This window comes from Ammodytes marinus, assembly GCF_949987685.1.
Source record: "Ammodytes marinus genome assembly, chromosome: 17".
NCBI classification, from domain to species: Eukaryota; Metazoa; Chordata; class Actinopteri; order Uranoscopiformes; family Ammodytidae; genus Ammodytes; species Ammodytes marinus.
In genome coordinates this window covers 21248764-21268099 of record NC_137221.1, presented here as the reverse complement: position 1 = coordinate 21268099, position 19336 = coordinate 21248764, and the positions used below count along the sequence as shown (strand labels likewise).

The 19336-nt window shown below is 43.9% G+C and overlaps 3 protein-coding genes across 9 annotated transcripts in view; 1 reads left to right on the top strand and 2 right to left on the bottom strand.

Annotated features, from left to right (window-relative positions):
• Positions 1–12251, top strand: part of nhsl3 (NHS like 3) — a 36310-nt gene extending 24059 nt beyond the window's left edge. For 3 of the 6 annotated variants that reach the window (XM_080046084.1, XM_080046085.1, XM_080046087.1), the window contains 8 exons: positions 4884–5042; positions 5549–5592; positions 5689–5827; positions 6404–6511; positions 6597–6763; positions 6861–7061; positions 7160–10523; positions 11021–12251. In XM_080046084.1, coding sequence (XP_079902210.1) covers positions 4884–5042; positions 5549–5592; positions 5689–5827; positions 6404–6511; positions 6597–6763; positions 6861–7061; positions 7160–10523; positions 11021–11061 — 4223 coding nt within the window. In that variant the 3' untranslated portion in view covers positions 11062–12251. Of the gene's footprint in view, positions 1–2851; positions 2931–4883; positions 5043–5548; positions 5593–5688; positions 5828–6403; positions 6512–6596; positions 6764–6860; positions 7062–7159; positions 10524–11020 lie in introns of those variants that run through there. The other 3 variants (XM_080046089.1, XM_080046088.1, XM_080046086.1) reach the window with 3 other exon arrangements.
• An 84-nt stretch (positions 12252–12335) lies between these two features.
• On the bottom strand, positions 12336–17722 carry yars1 (tyrosyl-tRNA synthetase 1). Of its 2 annotated transcripts, none has more exons than XM_080046091.1 (13): positions 17612–17722; positions 16503–16572; positions 16210–16356; positions 15494–15799; positions 15131–15211; positions 14808–14900; positions 14595–14730; positions 14402–14487; positions 14164–14299; positions 13871–13998; positions 13540–13733; positions 13301–13442; positions 12336–13095 (listed from the first exon to the last, which is right to left on the bottom strand). In XM_080046091.1, the coding sequence occupies exons 2-13, from the start codon at positions 16557–16559 to the stop codon at positions 12985–12987; spliced, it is 1617 nt and encodes a 538-aa protein (XP_079902217.1). In that variant the 5' UTR covers positions 16560–16572; positions 17612–17722; the 3' UTR covers positions 12336–12984. The 2 variants fall into 2 exon arrangements, with proteins under 2 accessions (XP_079902217.1, XP_079902218.1); XM_080046092.1 differs by having other exon boundaries at positions 17632–17656.
• A 680-nt stretch (positions 17723–18402) lies between these two features.
• On the bottom strand, positions 18403–19012 carry LOC307264207 (SOSS complex subunit C-like). Its single transcript, XM_080045515.1, has one exon. The coding sequence runs from the start codon at positions 18881–18883 to the stop codon at positions 18551–18553; it is 333 nt and encodes a 110-aa protein (XP_079901641.1). The 5' UTR covers positions 18884–19012; the 3' UTR covers positions 18403–18550.
• Positions 19013–19336: the final 324 nt, after the last annotated feature.

Genomic DNA, 19336 nt, shown 5'->3' with positions numbered 1-19336 from the left:
CAACTTCTGAGGAGCCATTAAAATAGGTGAAGCACTTGATTTAATATCCGTTTTCAATCTTAGGGCTAAATATTTGCTGTTTCTCTGCAATCTCTTTTTGAAGTCAAAATTCAGAGAAAAGAAAATCCACGTTAGCATGAAGTTAGCATATGTTACCACCGTCATTGTAACACACTGCGTTGCTTTGCTTATGCAGTGGAATGGGTTGTTGTGTGCGCTTGATCAAAGGTATTTAAAGACCGTATCTCCCCTCTGCCCTCTCCCGCAGGACCAGATGGTGTCTCTTTAGGCCCTTAGATGAATATTGATATGGTTAACAACAGGAGGGTACCCAGGCTTGGCCAGAGACCCTCAGAATTGGCACTTAGTAAAGGTCTGCATTTAGGGGACTGGGTGTGGAAGGGATTTGTTTTCAAAGAAAGGGTCTGTTAGGAACTTATAAGGCCAACAACAAAGCATGTTTCATATGCAGATAAGCTCAGATCAGACTGTCTTGCATATATCAATATGAATTAGAGGTTTATGAGTATGAATCAGTTTGAGTCAGAATGATATCACCGTGATATCATCGTGAGTATACGTCAGGCTTTGGTGTAAGGTCAGTAAAACGGTAACATTTTAAAGGTGCACTCTGTAACTTTGGATGTGTCAGAGAAGTGAACATCTTCTAAGGTATATTTTGATATAACTGAATAAAAAAACTGTCCTCACAGGAAAAATTGGATCCCTGGAACACTGTTTGAAGTTAGAAAGCTACCGTCAAATCTATACTGTTTCACTGTTGTTGTTTACAGCAGCAAGGCCCACAGTCAGTTTTGTTTACAAACATATTGTAGTCTTACGTTTTGGATCCATGTGCCTCAAAATAATTGTGTTTTGATGTATGATGACGAAGAATTATTCAATATTAAGATTACATATTAACAAATGTAAAACAACTCAGTACCTCTCCCCTGAATCTGCATACTGCACCTTTAAGATGTAAATAAGTGTCAAGTTCAATGTGGCTCAGGTGAAGAGGTGGACGGCCAGTGACAGAGTTAATCCTCTGGCATGAATCCGACATCTAAAGCTGCTCTCCTGACGGCCTGCGAGCTTATTACTGCCCGGGGTTGAACCAGAGCCAAGAGATCTCTTCATAGGGGAAGAAGCTGCAGCGTCTCACGAGACCTGTGTTGGAGCGCTTGTGAGAAGGGATGGTGGGTGTATGGATGGAGGTAATTGTGTTAGTAGTACCCTCCGGGTCTATGGGGCCAGCTGTAGCCCCCTGCTGTGCCTACTTTACTGGGAATAAAACATCCATTTCAGAGGGCAAGTGGACCAGCAAGAGCTGCTTCTCTGGTCGTGGAGGGGGGGGGGGCTGAATGATGAAACACAGCACCAGTTGTTTGCTTGGCACAGAATCAGCCTTTTTAAGTTTGTTTCTTCTTACCCTTAGCTTGCATTGTATTGCATAGCCTCTGCAGTTTGTCAGGAAACATAAGAAGACGCATAGAAAGTCATCCACACACACCACACACACACACAAACACAATGCCATCAGAGCTGCGATGATGCACTGAGTCCCTGTCAGCTATTTATAACTCAAACTACACCTCTGTGGCAAAGGGGAAGACAGGATGAGAAAGGCAGAGAGAGGAGGAGAGATGTGAAGACGGAGGGATCGGCAGAGACGGTGGCATGAAGGAGTGCACTGGAGAGAGAGCGACACATGGGCTACAGGAGAGGGTGAGACCTTACAGGGCATATCAAAAAGGTTGATGTTTAACTGTGAGGACACACAACCTCTACTGTCACAGCCCCCCAAAGCCCTCAGATAATGAGACAAGAGTGCCAGACACATGAATGATGCTGAAGGGGGGGGAAAAGGACGGACACAATTAGAACCACATAACCCTAAACTATAGCATTGATTATGGTGTAGCTTTTATTAGAGCCACAATTGGAACAATAAATGCAGGGAGGAATGCCTCCAGTGCTGCACACATGCCTATAAAAAGCATTTTCATGGCAGGAGCTGGAGATTGCTATTCATTTCAAATACCAACTGCAATCCTTTTTTGTGCACATTATTGCTTTTATTTTCTTCTCTCTTTTACTTCAAACAAATTAGATATTTTTTTTGAGGAACTAGTTGTGAAGGCAGTTTACATCTATGCATGATCATTAGTCACAAGTAAAGAGACAGAAGGAAAAACTACTGCTGCAAATAGTTATTTTTATCTTTAGCTCTGACAAGTATTCAAGTCGGGGGTCACTCACTCTGCTTTGACTGGAGATCCTGTGTGTGTGTGTGTGTGTGTGTGTGTGTGTGTGTGTGTGTGTGTGTGTGTGTGTGTGTGTGTGTGTGTGTGTGTGTGTGTGCGTGTGCACAATCACACGTGCCGCCCTATATTGAAGGACGTGGGGGTGGACGCCTCCTGAAAGCCTAACTTTGACAGACGTTCAGCTGATGGGGGCGGTGGGTTATCCATTTGACAATAGAGACTGAATCGCAAAGCAGAGCAAAATAGAGCTGATAGATAGAGGGATAGAGAGAGAGAGAGAGAGCGCAAAGGGGGAAGGGAGGAGGGTATCAGACTCTCAGGGATAAGGCAGCTGGGACAGGCAGCCCTCCTGGAAGCTTGTCTTATTGTGTACTTGTTCCCAAGTCACTCAGACACTCGACAGAAGGAGGAGAGAGCTTCTCACTCTGACAACAAGCCTCAAACAGACGCTTTTTATCCCTTTTTTCTATCCTCAGACTTTATCTGAATCTTCTAATGTCAAACAATCTGATTTTGCTCACCACTGACAGGACTGATAGGACTTGTTGGACTTTGCTTTGGCACAAAGGTTTTGACTGTGTGTGTGCCATGGGGCTGGTGTAGACATGGTGGTCTTCTTGAGGAAGAGCATCCACTCTCTGCTGTCCGTCTTCAAGAAGAAGGGTGAGTGCTGAGTCGCGTGTAGGAATGTGGCAGGCTTTGACTTTAGGCTTCTGACAGTAAAACAATGAAATGCTGGTGTGTACTACAACAGTAAGACTCCTTGACTTTGCTTTGATGGAGGTTTCCGGATTCACGCTGCCAGTTTTTCCAGCGCTCAACATATACTCTTAAAAAAACGGTTTGTGTTGCACAGTTGAGGTTACAAGGTGCTGGATAAGGAACGTGTTTTCTGCTTTAGTGAAAAGATGTGATGGTGTATAAACTGCAGATTTAGTGAGCTGCGTCTATCCGTTTCCACACACCCAAACACAGACACACTGGTATGCAAGAATGACCATTTAAGGCACTTCGGGGGTCTTCTCTAATGAGATAAAGGGATTAACTGACTTGTTCAATGATCGTCTAAAATCAACCCAAAGCCCTAAAGCTCCTGCAGGGGTCTGGCGGAATCTGCGTGTTCCAAATAATAATAACTTGTAGTTTGAGACCATCACCGTAATTGTGAGTAATATGCACTCTGCTCGTACTGTTTTTGTAATGAAATGTGTCTCTGTGCATTGGATTGCATGAGACAGTCCTTGGTTCACAGTGACACAGAGATCTCCCATAGCCACACACAGGGGGGGGGGGCATTGTGTCTGGGCTGCCTCACCTGTGTGAATGTGGGACGATAGGGGTGGGAGTTTCTGTTACCTTACACACACAAACATGTACAGTATATGCACATCTACACTCAAACAGTGAGTCACTTAGCCAGGCAAGACTGAGAGACACAGTGTTAAAAGTGACAAAGGAGGGAAAGCGGACACCTCGCTCTGACCTTTGATTAGCTAATAACAGACAACATGCATCTTATAGGACTAGTGGACAGCCGAAAGCAAACCAACAAACACACATGCTTACAATAAGACAAACAACGTAAACATTTAGCTCTCCTTGCCTTAGCCTTCTAGAATAAAATAGTGCAAACCAAAAGTCATAAACATAAACTTCCATCAAAACTACATTTGTGTGCCAATAGTACAGCAGGAGTCAAGACAAATGGGCTTCGAAATAGTATGGCACTCAAGGTGATAGAATATGAAAATAGCCAAATCTAGGGAAATAACCTGAGGACAAAACAAATGCATCTGGTTTGCTCTTTACAATTCTGCAAAACTCAAAAAGATGTCCTGCCCGCTACCTGTGCTCCTGTATTGACTGCTGTCCAACTAGTACTTAGTTTTCTTTACAAGCTTTTCAGCTCAGTCTCCGCTGCTTTTGGCTCTTGGTCCCTTGACATTTAGAAAATCTGTCCGTAAGGGACAGTCCCGTACAGTTCCCACATAGGAGGTCCCCCAGCAGGGGGTCCAGTGGCATCCTAACATGCGGACAATCCCAATTAACTAATCCTCCATCTTCCATAGACTAGTGAGGAAGAGGGATGCTGCAAGAGATTAGCCTGGCAATAGTTTACTGTTGAGAGGTCAGGGTGGACATCTGCCCACCACACTGCTTGGCTGGGATTAGAAGAGTGGGCTCTGTCAAAGGTGCATGGATAAACGCACACTCAATGACAGGTGAAGGTGCAGGGGATTCCATGTAAAGCTGATTGACATGTGCTGTGTGTGTTTGTGAGTTCTGACCTTTGTGTCCGAAGAGGACAAGAGGTACCTGTGGAAAGAGTTCCACGGTTTAAATGGCTTGGACAAAGCTGATTTATTTCAGTGTGGTGTTTTTGGGGCAAAACTCTAAATACAAAGGAATTACAAGGGTAGTGTAATAAGCTGCTGTTGAATGACAAATAAATCAGTCTTAACCTGATTCACCATGACAGCCAATTTTCAGTCACATGACTATAGTTTTAATTACATGTCATACTGTAGGAAACAACTTCAAAAATCTTATTATCATATCATTCAATTACATTTGTCCTCTTTCCTGCTTTCTCTTCTTTTCCCACCATCCCAACAGCGGGCCCAAAGGGGAATGAGGACCATAAGAAGTTGAGCGTCCACTACAGGACTTCGCAGCACTACCAGGAGAATGTTTTCATTGAGGGCAGCAGGCCACAGTACCTGGAGGACCTGCACACTGAGGCCCAGGAAGGGCTCAAGATAACCCAGCAGGAAGGTCAGACCCATCACTATTATATTATGAACACATATTACTTCATACTGCAGACACTTAAAGGCCTACTTCACCGGTGGGAATATGAAGGTGTATTGAATTCTGAGATCCTATGTAGTATAAATGTGCAAAGAAAACTGTGACATCACAGTAAGAGAAATGTTGGGTTAGACAGTGAGACCATAAAACACTCTTTCTGCCTTTTCTCAGGCTAGGATGAACCAATTTCATTTTTTTTTTGCACATTTATACTACATAGGATCTCAGAATTCAATACACCTTCATATTCCCACCGGTGAAGTAGGCCTTTGACTGTCCCTAGTGCATTATACTGAGTATTATCAGACTGATTAATGGTTGATTCATTTGTTGGTTGAAAACATAACATATGGACGGTCACCTGCTGGAGCTTAATGATTACATCACTGATTGTAGATTCACATGAGTATCGATGGAGTTTGAGAGTATTCCAATTCTGTGTCTGACCGTTGTCATTTTGGTTCACACAGAACACAAGAATGGACTAAACTTTCCTGACGATGAGAGCATTGCTGTAAGTTGTCCCAAAAGCTCTGTGGATCATTTTTACTTCACCCCTAAAGAATCCCACCTAACTAAATACTGCTGTGTTTGTGTGTATCCTCTGCAGTCCACAGAGACTCTGCGTCCCAAGCAGGATATCAGCTCCAAGGACGGAGGTGGCTCTCCGGAGTCCAGATCCACCACTGGGAGTACTGATACCACAGTAACCTCTGCTGTGTCGACAAGGCCTGTGCTCACGCGCCAAGGTAAACGACCAGCCTTGTTGATGTGTGTGTGTTTAGAGGGAGACTTGGAGAGGAAGCATCCATATCTGGTTCATCTTAGGGAAATTGGAGCTCAGCTAATCACCTGTATGAGCAATTTTAGCTTTGTTCCTAGGTTCACTGCTTTATGGCACGTCAAAGGCATGTACTGTTTAAGCATTCACGCCTCATTCCCAGCTGCTTGGTGCCACTGCAGTTATGGTGTGAAATCAAAGGAAAAGGAATTTAAAGCACATACACACTCACACAGAGCTAAAGCTTTTTATGTGTGACTCAAAAGTTCTAAGCATCTGAAGACAGCACTGCGGCTGCCTCTGCATCACAGCTGGAAGGCAACGTTGTGTGTGTGTGTGTGTGTGTGTGTGTGTTCAATGTGGTTGTGTCTGTGCTGCACAAAGAGATCGTAATTGGTTTTCTGATCCATATTTCAAACATCTCTTTTTTTAAATCCTCTGGAGAAGCAAGTTCATAAATAAAATGCTCCTATTTATGCAACAAATGTCTTCTCTTGTGCTCAAAAATGAAATGACTTTAAAGAGACATTTTTCCTTCTTTCAGGTTCTACATTCAAACCTCTGAATCCAGTTAAAATATTAGATAAGAGCAGGAAGCGAAGCAGGAGGACCACCATTATGGGTATTCCCAACCAGGTCCAGAAAGAACTTGGTAGGTCCACACCACCATCCTTGCTTATCTAATAGACTTTATTGGTGGTAAACATTTTATTGACAATGAACTTCGGTATTCCCAGCATGTCACAGAAACTCAACTTTCCAGCAGCTTCTTTCAACCGAGCCCCTTAATCAAGACGGACAGGTCAGAAACAGCCAATCGGGTGTTGTTATCATTCCTACGGTTGATGGAGGGACTCCAACAGCAAATAAGGAAGGAGCAAGGGTGCATCTTTCAGACCTTGAGGTAAAGGGTCCTCTAGATAGAATTGATTCAGAATAATTAACATCTATTAGAGGTTTTGTGTTTTTCATCACATCAGTGTTCCCCTTTCCACTCAAAGCAGGAATCTAGAGAGGAACAGCTGCTGAGGAAGCACCTCCAGGAAATGTACGAAGATGAGCAGCCCTTCAACCATCAGGGTTTTGGCACCCATCTTCGCCCAACCTCAACGCCAAGACCCAAGTCCCTTGCTGTACCTGGCATGACCACTTCCTTCTCATACTCTCCATCAACAATGTCTAGCTTGCTGCATGAACCCCAGGTAGGGATGAAATCCAGTCTTAAGTATCTTACCTGATTCTGTCTTGATCATTCCTGACATTAAGCTGTGAATTTCCTATTTGCGTTGTTTTACCCTAGGGCCCAGTGATGTCCATATCTCCTCAGGCTACCTACTTATCTACAATCATCCCTAATGCAGTCTTGCCAGCCTCGATTGAAGTCATAGAGATCGACTGCAGCAGCTGCCGGACACGTGGCAGCAGCGTCAACCATGGCGGCAGTGTGCGTACTGTAAGCAAAAGCAGCCTGGCATCTGGGGACTCCTCAATCAGCCCTCTGTTGTCCAGAAGATCAGACAGTGATGGATCCCATACTGACAATTTCCACAACGACTCCACACTCATGCCCATAACAGCTTCACTGTCGAACTGGAGTGAGTCACAGTCTTCAAAAACCTCCCCTGTATCTTCTAAGGGTAGCAGATGCAGTAGTAACTCACAGAGAGTGGGTCTTAATGGTCAGCAAAGCCAGACAGAGCAGTTTAGTGGGGACCATGACCTTGTCAGTCTGCATAGCTCAGTTAGCAAGATAAGTGAAACACTTGTTATAGGATCTGAGTCCTGTGTTTCAGGCTCACAGGCTGCTGGGGAGGATGTGGCAACCAAGCGCAATTTCACTCGTAGTCTATCAGTTATGAAAACCAAGCAACCCCCGACACCTCCACGGAGAACAAACTCTCTGCATAGTAATAAGATCAGGAGTAACTCAAAGGTTCTGGTGGAGAGCAAGGATTTGAATGACTCTGTGTCTGGAGAGGTGGCAAGAGCCACAGAAAAAGAATCAGTGACTGCAGATACCAGTAAGATCCCCACCCCTGTATCATCAAACTACATTGAGTCCAGCTCTCTAGATTCTTCCTCCAATCCTTTGAGCCCTACACAGGCTCCTTCCAATGAAGCAGGAAGGGAACCAGAGGCTCAGCCAGAATCTAGCAGCTCCTCTCCACAGAAAACTTCCTCGGAAGGGGGAAAATTTGAACGAACAATGTCTCCTTCCAGTGGCTACTCCAGTCAGAGTGGCACTCCGACTCTTTCCCCAAAAGATATCACTCCAACCTCCCCTGACAAACAAAAGAACAAACCGGTCAAACCAGAGAGATCAGTGTCTCGGGCCTCATCCTCAGCAGCTTCTCCCTTCTCCTCTCTTACATCCCTATCATCTGGTACAACTGAGCCTCTCAACGTAGATGTTTCCGCATGTAGCCCCAGTCTGCCTCCACAGGGATCACCCACTGTTGCTGCAAAAGAACTCACTCCGGATAACAATTCTTCGACTTTGGCAGTTGAAATCAAAGCACTGTTGGACATCCCAGCACCTCCCAAAGTCAAAGCACCATGTCCCCCTCCTCCAGAGGCATGGGTTCACAACAGACGCTCCTTTGAGCTCCTGTGTGGACCTTGCCCCAATGTCATCAAAGTAACTGAGAAACCAGCACAGAAGCAAGATAACCCAGCTGAAGAAGTAGGAACCCTGACTGAAGTCAGCAAGACGATTGACATTTTAGTTGAAAAACAATCGACCAGAGATGTAACGGTCTTCGAACTATCCAAAAGCAACGAAAAGCCTGAAACATTGTTAGCGACAGGTCCTGAAGGTGTTCACAAGGAGATGGAGAATAGCGAATGTCAAGAAAGCAAACAACAAGAACAAGAGCATAGTAGTAGCGATGTAGTGAAGGACCCCACGAGTCCAGAGACAACTCCAAAGAAAGATCCCCCTCCAGTCAAGAAGAAACCCATTACAGTTCAAAACAAGATCTGTAGCAGTGCCACAATAGAAGCTCATTTACCTGTGGAAAACCATACAACTTCCTCTGAGAATGGGATTACAGTTCTAGTTGACAATTTTGAGGTGCCATCCGAACAGACACTTTCCGTAGAGGTCCCCAGAATAAGTAAGGCCTCGCCACCACCTACCCCTCCCCCAGGACACCACCCTACACCTCCTCAAATAAGAAAGACACCTCCTTCATCAGTATCTATGCCACCAGATGAATTACAGAGGGTACAGGAGGAGATCCATGTTGTGGAGTCTTGCTGGCCTCCTCCTCCTCCCCCTATGGAAGGGGACTCGGTCTTTGATGGAGATGAGGTCAACTTTCCTCCTCCTCCCCCGCCTATTGTGACAGACAGTGTGCCAAAAGTGATGGACAGTCGTATCAATGAGCTGGATGTTTCAAAAAGACCCAAAGAAGTAGTTGAAGAGACAGTTGAGGATTCAAGTGGAGTTGGGGCATTTTTACATGGACAAATTCCAGATTTGTCATCTGCTGTTTCACAAACAGTAACTGACATCACATCAGAGGTTGTTGTACAAGTTTCAAAAGCAAACACCAGTGATGAGATTTCTTGTAGACCAGTGCAGGATTTGTCATCAATTTCAGACAGTGTCACAAATCCACTAGTGGAGGCACTTTCTCTGCCATCTATTGCTATTGCAGAGGGTCCAGTATCAGTCTCTGCTTTTGTTCTTTCAAGCAGTTTCCTAAAGACAGACTCTCTGAAAAGTGAAGATCAGACTCTCTCCGAGCCCCCCATCAGTGCACAACCATCAATTAGTATCCTAGTAGCACCCCCTTTACCAGCAGAGAATGTAACCCATGGGGTTAATTTCAGAAGGCAGCCAAGTGTGGCAAATCGAGACACCAGGAGCAAGGAACTCCTTTCCCGCCACAAAGGTGCAGCCATTCCCAAAGAGGACGCTAACATACCTTTAGTCACCCCCTCTCTGCTTCAAATGGTTCGGCTCAGATCAGTCAGCATGGCTGAAGATCAGGTGATGGTGAAGGACAAGTCAACAAACCAAGTAGCTCCAGCTCAGGAGAATTGCCAAGTCTCAATCCCAGGACCTCAAAACATTCCACAGAAGCCCATCCGCAAGTCTCTGACACTAAAATCTCCCCCTCAGACAGTAAAAGCGTCTTCTGTGACACTAAACACCCCTTCCATGCGCTTACAGGAAGCCATTCGTATGAAAACTGCAGCCATGTCTTCAAGAGATGGCCTTCCATCCCGTCTGGGTGCGAGATCATCTGCTTACAGCCGTGTCGGTGACCAAGGGGCGTTGTCCCTGAAATCACCTGAAGTATGTGACATGCAGAAGTCCCCAGCCTCTACTGCCAGCTTTATTTTCTCCAGGAGCACAAAAAAAGTTGTCATAGAGACAGCAGCTGCCCCATCCCCTGAAGCTCAGGCAAGTCTGAAGCAAAATTTGGCTGCTGAGCTCATGCAGGTTTCTGACCAATCAAAGGCTGCTGCTTTCTCTAATGGTGGGGTGAAGTCTGACAAAGTTCCGCCACCAGTTGCTAAGAAACCAGCCCATGGGACCATCAGTCCTTCACAGAATCGTCCTGCTTGTTCAGCAAAGATGGCCGTCAGTGTTGAAGGAAACAAAGCAGTAGGAGCTCAACACACGGGTCGAATAACACCTCCTGAGACGACAAGTAAGAGCAACAATGTTTTTAACCATGACATTCCTTCTTTTCCTTAGTCATGAAGTATACTACGGCCCTCAGTATTGTGTTTAAGTGTTCTTCTGCAGAGTATGTAAACGTATGAAGGCTGATTCAGTACTAGCATAAATCAATGACTCATGTGCCATTCTCGTCATGAAACAGCAGCATGGTAATAATAGCATTACCATGATGTTGAAAAAGCACTTCAATGTTGACTTGAAGAGCATATTTTTGCTAGCAATACCAACAAAAGAAGGCAATCGACAATCCATTCTTTCACTTTAACACAGTACAAATGTTGTTGGCTTTGCTACAGCATTTTCCAGTCAAATGATCAAGCATGTGCCTAAATCACAGTTAACCTGAAGCTTATGATCATGTCTGAGACTGAATTGGATTAGGACAGAACACTCATTATGTGTGTTTATGTAACTGTATTACATTGATGCTGCAATGTTTAACCTCTTCTTTTCTTCCCCCTTTAGCTACAAGAGTGACAGCGGACACTATTGAAACACTGTTTTGAGAGAGCTAAGTTGCGGTTAGCTAAGGGCCATGGAATAAGCAAAGACTACAAGCAAGGAAGAGGACAACTCACAGCATGGACTGATACTTCTGAGAGACATATAATTCAACTGTCAGAGTGGTGTGTGTTAAGTCTTCTCCAAAAGCCTTAGCCTGTGATGGCCTTCCTACATATTTATGCAAAAAATGTGTGTCGCTCCCAATTTCCTATGATAGCTTTATTCTGGAGTATTTTTCTAAGCTATAGTTTATCTCTTATTAAGGCCCCTCAGGATGGAATGGTGTACATTGGCAGGACTGTAAATATGTGGCTTGTGTGAGATCGCCTCCCAGAGGTAGAATTAGGTAGTGGTCACTGCAGCTCAAGAAAAGGATTTGTCTAACAAAGAATTTCTGTAGAGTTTTACTGTCTGGTAAGTCTTTTTTCCCTGTTGTATTATAATACATAATTGTCTTGGGGATTTAAGCAGGACTAATCAGCATTGTATCACTTTCTTTGCTTAAAGATGAGAAAACGTGTCACCTGGACTAGTATTTTTATTTTTTTTAAAGGGATGCTGCATACTCACAATAATAAGAGGAAGCTATTTTGTGGCTTGGGAGAGAGACACCTTTGTAAATCTACAGATGATAAACCATTGAGACTTAATATAGAAACGCATCTGTTTAAATCAACTGCTCAAATGTCAATGAGATGCTTCTACACAATATTCTATTTGGGTTTAGAAAAGGTCAGCACAACACAACACATTCTGAGAAATCTTTTAGAGATTTAGTCATTCCAGTATCCTATTTATTTATGTGTGGTTGTTTCCACTAGTAGCACTGTCTAGTCACCTTTTTCTACCAAATCTGAAATATTTAAGAATCTATTTCATCTGCTAACCACTTTTAGGGCTACCGATGTGACTGATTGGCCCTGGATGATTGATACACTGGAGTAGATTTAGTGTGAGGTCAGTGTTTTTCTTAAATGTTGGCGTATCTGAAACTTTTAAGGCCCAAGCCTTTTTTGGTGGGATATCCCGGCCGCTCATCAATATTTGCACAAAAATGCTATCCCCCAGCAAAATCATTGGTGAGTCAATTATATGGACTCTTTGTAATGGGTCACATATCGACACCTTGATGATTATAAAAAAAATAATGTACATTTATTACTTCTATAAATAAATTTAAGTGTATTAAAAAGTGGTTTCCTGCTTTCTTTTCTTGCACAGACACCTCACTGTGGTTACTTTACCAAATTACTGCAGACCCCATAATTCAGAGTGTTTATTTCATATTAGAGCTGATGCAGTAATTGATTATACGACAGTTAATGACCAGATGTTGATTTCTGTACAACTCTACTCCTAATGCAACCGTCCTATGTCTTACAGTGGATGGCATCTGAATTTCCATAAAACCATTCCTATTCATTCGGTTTGGCAGATTGGCAACTGCCCTGACATTTACCTTGTATGCAATCAACACAATGCAATTTGAATGCAGGAAAAGTACTGAAACATTAAGTCCCTTTTAAACACCTGAGATTCCTTATCAGACACTTCCAGGAAATAGCAATCAGTATAGCGACACAATAATCTTTCAATATCTTAGAACCAGTATGTCTCTTTACTGAAGCTCTGTCATAGTCATTTCTAGAAAGAAAGATAGACAGTAATGAATGGTATATGATTAGTTACATAGTTTTTGTTGTGCTAGGCTCTTGTTTTCCAATGAAGTCCAAGCAACGTAACAGAATTTGTCAAAGCATTTGTCTAAAGCAACTGAGACTTTTGGCATCAATGTCCCATCATCCTCCAGGGTAAACGTCCAGATGAAGTTTGATTGTTGTCGTAGCGATGTGTTGATGAGGGTGTTCTTGTTGTGATGTGGCCGGCGGGGAGCAGCTTGAGTGGTGAATGTAACGTACTTGCATCTAACTGATGTTGCCTCCTTTGAGTGTCTTACATGTGATCTGTCCTAGTTTGGTCATCAGCTGGTTGTCTTTCCACTGCGCTACACACACATCTGATATCTTCAGGTCAACCTGCAAGAAAGAAAAATAAGCCAATCATTGTATTTTTGCCCCGACAGATGGCCTTCCAATATATTATCATTTCGTTCTAGAAAGATTATTTCCAGCTAAAACCCATTGGTTCATGCTTTAACATTTTGGATTTTTAAAGAAGAAAACGTAATGGCCTGTGTAAGTCTTTCTAAACAGAGTAGCAGTACATCTAATGGACACATACCTGTAGTTTCTCCCACACCTTCTTCTTTGGGTTGAGTCTTTCGTCTGGTTTGCCATTCTCATATCCCTCCACAAACACCCGTTCTCCTGGCGACGAGCCCTCGGGAGCATCAAGAGGTTCCACCCTCCTGGGATCCCCTTCACTGCAAAATCAACCAATCAGAGAGACGTCAGAGCCAGAGCTTTGAAAAGATTAAGCTGAGGTAATGGTGCCTGTTCAAAAACAGAAATAACACTCACATAGAAGCACACAGCAGCATGGCTTGAGACTCAATCCCTCGCATCTTCTGGGGTTTCAAATTGCACAGCACCAACACATTTCTGTCCTGCAAGTCCTCCTGGGATATGTAGGCCACCAGCCCGCTCACTACCGTCCTGGGCTCCGCTTCTCCTACGTCAATCTTCTCCAGGTACAGCGAATCAGCGTCTGGATGCTGGAAGTGAGACGGCAAAATAAAAAGTTTAAAAAAAATGTCTTTAATGCAGGGTTGATCATTTTGACACACATCCTCTGAACAAACGCTGTATTAACCAGCTGATTGGGCATCAGGTGGCCGTCTTGACTTCCTACCTTCTCCACACTGACGACCTTGCCCACCCTGATGTCCAGTTTGGAGGGGGACAGCTCATCATCCTCTGCCGCCCCTTTTCCACCTCCTCCTCCTCCTCCTCCTGCCTTGGCACCCTTTCCTGCTCCTTCTGATCACACACACACACATACACAAATGATATCAAGACTGAAAATGAAGCTAGTTGACATACCACTTCATGCAGGACTAGTCACAACACAATACTTGCATTGATAAGGATTTAAAGAATGTAAGAGACTGAAGACACAGTGAGTACAATTGGTAAAATACTGACTCGTCTTTACGGCACTGGGGTAGGCAGAGTTTGTAAGTTTGCGGAGCTCGGGAGTCTCAAACTTCTTTCGGATCGGGTCCAGCAGTTGGTTTAGTGCTACTTCCACTGAGGCCTTCAGGTCTCCTGGATGGACGACCTAACAAGGTGACAGAGATCACAGACGGTTAAACAAGAGCATGAGATGTGAAATGAAGCTGGAAAAGAAAAGGAAAAAAAACAGTGCATTTTTTTACTTTACCTCTTCAGCAAAGTCCTTCTCCACCTCTTCGAACCCGGTGTAGATTTTGTCTCCGCCCCACTTGGCGTCCCTTTTGACGCAGAACTCTGAAACACGATCATCCAAAACGTTTACTCATTTTGTACTCTTTATACGAGCGGAGGAAACGTCTGAAGTTGAAATAACAGGAGGAGTTTAAAGGCTGTTTTTCTACCTCCGCGTAGAGGGAAGAGGACATGTTTGACGAAGGAGAGGACTCCATTGCTCTCGATGTTGCCTGGCTCACAGAACGCCTTCTTCAGCTTCTTCTTCACATCTTCTTTGGAGTCCAGTAGATCAATCTTTGACTCCTGCAGACAAAGGGCTTAGAGTTATTACTGCCCACGAGCATTGGGAAAAAAAATAATAATAATTTAGTGTGACTTACTTCTTCTGAGGAGCTCATCTTTGCGCCGGTCAGTCCTGGTACCATTGGGTTCATCAGATGCGCTCGCTTTGCATAGCCGAGAGTGGGCAAGTACTGGAGACAAATGACAGGCTACAGTCAAACTTCACTCTTTATAAAGATATTATTCTCAAAACTGTTTTGTAGGATAATTGTGCCATGACACTCGTAGTTCATCATTTCTGTAAATGACCCTCGTGATTTATATTATTGTGTGTATAAAGACCTGGAAGAGGTTTAGTAATGTAGGGAAGAGACTAGAGGAAGGGTTGGAATTCATGAGCAAAGATAGAGGTAGATGCTACCTTCTCTGCCAGTATGAAAATCTTCCTCTGGTCAACTCCTCCAAACTGGGCGTCCACCTTGAGGTACTCCTCATCCAGAGCCTGAAGACAAAGAGAAATCACATTAAGTCAATCAATCATGAGAGGAAATACAATGTTACGAAGAAAAAAAAAGGAAAAGTAAGAGTATTGAGGTTGCACTGTTCTAGTTTAAAAAGAGTATTTATATCACTATTTGGGGGACATTCTGCCGTAATTACAGCAATAACTGTAGTTCATTGGATCACTGGGGTTATAAGAAGACATGTAGTGATCGTCTACCACTTCTCAGCAGTAGTGCAATGAGTCTGGCACTTGCTGCTCCATCTAGACCAGTGTTATTACCTGCAGTCCGGGGTAGAGCAGGCCACTGAGCAGGGGATGCTCCACCTGTTTGACCACCTCGGCCCCAGCCTTCTTAGCGTCATGCTCTGTCACCATGGAGGACAGGCGGTACACATCCAGCGTGTACTCTCTGCTCAGCTGGAAGTCAGTCCCTTTGACAAACTTGAGTTTATCCAGAGGCGTGCCGATGCTCTCCAACATGGCCTTGATGACCTGCTCGTAGTACTTCACCCTGAGCTCCAGCAGCTCCCAGGGGGCTTTCATGTTGTCCAGGTAGGCATGCAGGTCTGCAAACAGAATGGTCACCTGAAGGAAAAGAAGAAACAGCAAAACTACGCATGTTAGCTACAGTTGATCAGAGCTTGGGTTTGACAGAAAAAAAAATTATTTTAGATTAAAGGTGGAATCAGCTATTCTGGAAAAACGCTTGAACTCACTTGTTGTCAAAATCAATGAAAACCTCCTCACGGTCATTCACCTGTCCGTTACTGTGTGTTTGCGGAAATAACATCTGGTGTTAATACACAGCATAGGCTCTGTAAATTGGTATGCAAACAAAGGAGTTAACAAAGGGGCCCACCATAGCAATGGCTACATGCCCGATTACAGAGCCTATGCTGTGTATTAACACTGATTTTGACTAAAAGTGATTTTGACAAGTTAATCCGGAAACGCTGACTCCAGCTTTCAATCACATTCCCTTAGAGCAGACGAACCTCGCAGCCAGCCTTGAGGAAGTCTGCTATCTTAGACATGGGGACAAAGTAAGCCACGTGGGGTTTGCCAGTGGTCGCAGTGCCCCAGTACACCTTCAGCTCTCTCTCCTGGAGGACCTGCTTGATCTTCTCCTCTCCCAGGACCTCCTGCGACGCGCACACACACACACACACACACACACACACACACACACACAGACACACAAACACACACACAAGAGGTGATTAAGAGCAAGCAATGAGAGTTATTTTGCATGTTTGCTTGTTTGTTGGTAGGTTGGTTAGTGTCCCACCTGGAGGTTCCTGGAAATGAGGTGGAACTTCTCATCTGCACTCAGCTGGTCTGTCATGGTGGAGGGCTTTCTGCCAAGAGAGAATGTTATTGAATGATTGGCAGCGGTTCCGTTTTATTCCGTCTTAGCACGCACTTCAATCTCCATCCGTCACTTTCGGTTTGATGTTTCACAGACGAGGAAACAGCGTAGGAACAGATTTTTAGATCTGACTTGGCTGTTTCCCCAATAACCGTTATCTCCGTTCATCCAAAGGGTGTTGGCAAGCAGCAGGAATGCGCCCTCATTTTTACATGATGAAATGATATTGTCACTGAATTGTGTTCTTTTGTGATCGTTCTGTTGGTCAGTTCTGTACACACATCTATTACACATTTGTCCGTCCTGGGAGATAGATCCCTCCACTGTTGCCATCTCTGAGGTAACCTCCATTTTTACCTTGTTAAAAGGTTTTGTTTGGAAGTTTGGTACAAAGACTGTATATAAAAGAGTGGTTCCTCAGCCGAGTTGTGGGTCTAAGGACATAGGGTCTTGTATGGCTGTACATGTTGTAAAGCAAATTTCAAACTGTGACATTGGGCTCCATAAATACAACTGATTTGATTTGTGCTTTGACATTTTATGAAAAAAATCTAACACAGTTTGATTATTTCACATTTGCAGATTTTTTTCAAAATAACTTCACGGCTAAAATACGTATTGCTGTGTTGTAGCTAAGGCTGCTGAATAGATAAGCCATAGAGAAAAAAGTAACGTGACGTCAAACCTGAGACATCACGACCATCACGACTCAGGGAGCTACTGGCTGACGTAAGCTATGAGTTATTGTATGTAATAAATCCTCAATTTCACCCATACTTCGGAAATCGGCAATTGTATTGGATGATATGCTTACTGACCAGCTCACCTTTAACGCCACACTAACAATGAATGAACAAGCCGGGCTAGGGCTCTTTTTAGCCAGCTAGCAACACAACCATGTGCAGCTAACGTTGCCAAGCTCCGGGGCGGTGTTTCGGGTTCAAACCGAGACCAGTTCATGGACTACAATAACATTTTAACCGACTGAAATATGAGTTGACCATAAAGCGATACTGTACTTAACTCACCTCTATACCTGTGTTCTTACAATGAGTCGTGGGCGAGTGAAGAGAAGCCGGTTGGGTGGACCTGTCAGTGTATTGCGTCAGCGACAGCACCGACTCTGCTATCGACTCAAGTCAGACTCCAGGGGAGAGCAATGGAGTGCAGAGTCTAGACTGCAGAGGTAATGATTGAATGATTCATATCTATGCTACAGTAAAGTATTTTATAAGCAGTCTATGGAACAGAACACGTTTAATACTCGAGAAACAAGTAGCCTTTAGTATAGAGGGCCATGTCACGTTATCATTAGTTCACGTATGTATATTTTAATTAAGGTTAATAACAATTTAACTGCTTACATCTCCATTTTGACATTGTACCTCCTTAAAGATGGAGCAAGATGAGTAAGTAATAATGCACCTTAGTTGATATTATACTCTTATGTTTCAAATCCTAATTATATAGCCTATTAGTGCAGACTTCAGACTTTTGACTAAAATTATTTCCTCCCACAGACAGGTTTCCTAAAATGGTTTGATTTTCATAAATTGTCCATTTCTTGTCCTCCCCCTTTTGCATTTCCTACTGTTATGGAGCAAATGCAAATCCAGCAGGGAAGCTTTGACCATGAGCAATACATGTGCTATTAATGTGTTGTTACTGTAATGACAGCACATTAATCATGACTGGGGCAGTAGCTCCTGTTTGCTTGGGGACAGGTGAAAGTCATCATTAGTAAAGATAGAAGAAATTATGATGATAACAGAAGGGCTGACATCTGATAGAAATACACACCTTATCGATCAACACTGACTGCGTTTAAACATCTTTTATTATGTCAGTGAAGCAGGACAAGAACACAGAGAGACTGGGACATAGGATAATTAATATATTGCATTTCTTCGCATGAGAGTTGCTGTCAGTGTCCAAGACGTACGGGTCAGTGTCTATGAGTATGAGAGTCAAAGCTCGGGCTCTAGCCGGGGGAGCACCGGCAGGATGAGGTTCCCAAACGAGGAGTCCTGTGTGATGAAGAAGCCGGTGGAGTGGCCGTGAGCGTGCTGCAGGGCGGCCTTCTGCTGGCCGGCGATGTGCTGCTGCTCCGCGCTGTCCCGAACCTCTTTCAGGCTGCTTGGTCTGGAGGACGACAGGGCGACGTTAGCTCCGGGGCTCTGCAGCAGCCTCCGCTTCTCCTCGTCCAGCTCCGCCAGTATGGCCACCCGGGTTTTGTTCTGAAAGCCTGGTACTGGCGGGTTAGCGGCCATGTCAAGCTTACAAGAAAGTAAAGCGTTCATAAGTCCATGAAGCAGATATGTGAGAATGTTTTCAACGTCATGTGCGTCCCGAGCCGACGTCGTTACGGCTTCTGCTGCTTTTTACAATTAGGAGAGAATTTAGCTGATTAGGAGCATTACGCTAGCCGCTGTAAGCTAACGAAATGTAAACCTTTCCGGTGCCAGTGTTCGTCCTTCAAAATAAAAGCATTTCTTCCCATTTATTTTTTACAGTCTGATTTATTCATAGCAGATTTCACTGTATTTTTACACTAACAACACTAATGTCTTAAAATAAAATAAAAAAATACAAAGCACAGCCAAATAACTAAAATAACAGCCCAATAACTGAATAATGTGGTAATATGATCAAGCCTCAAACTCAATATGTCATGATTTAAAAATTAAACATGTTCTCTCTCTTTTTTCCCACAATTACTTTCTGTAATTGAATGTGTCTATCAGTGTAATTGA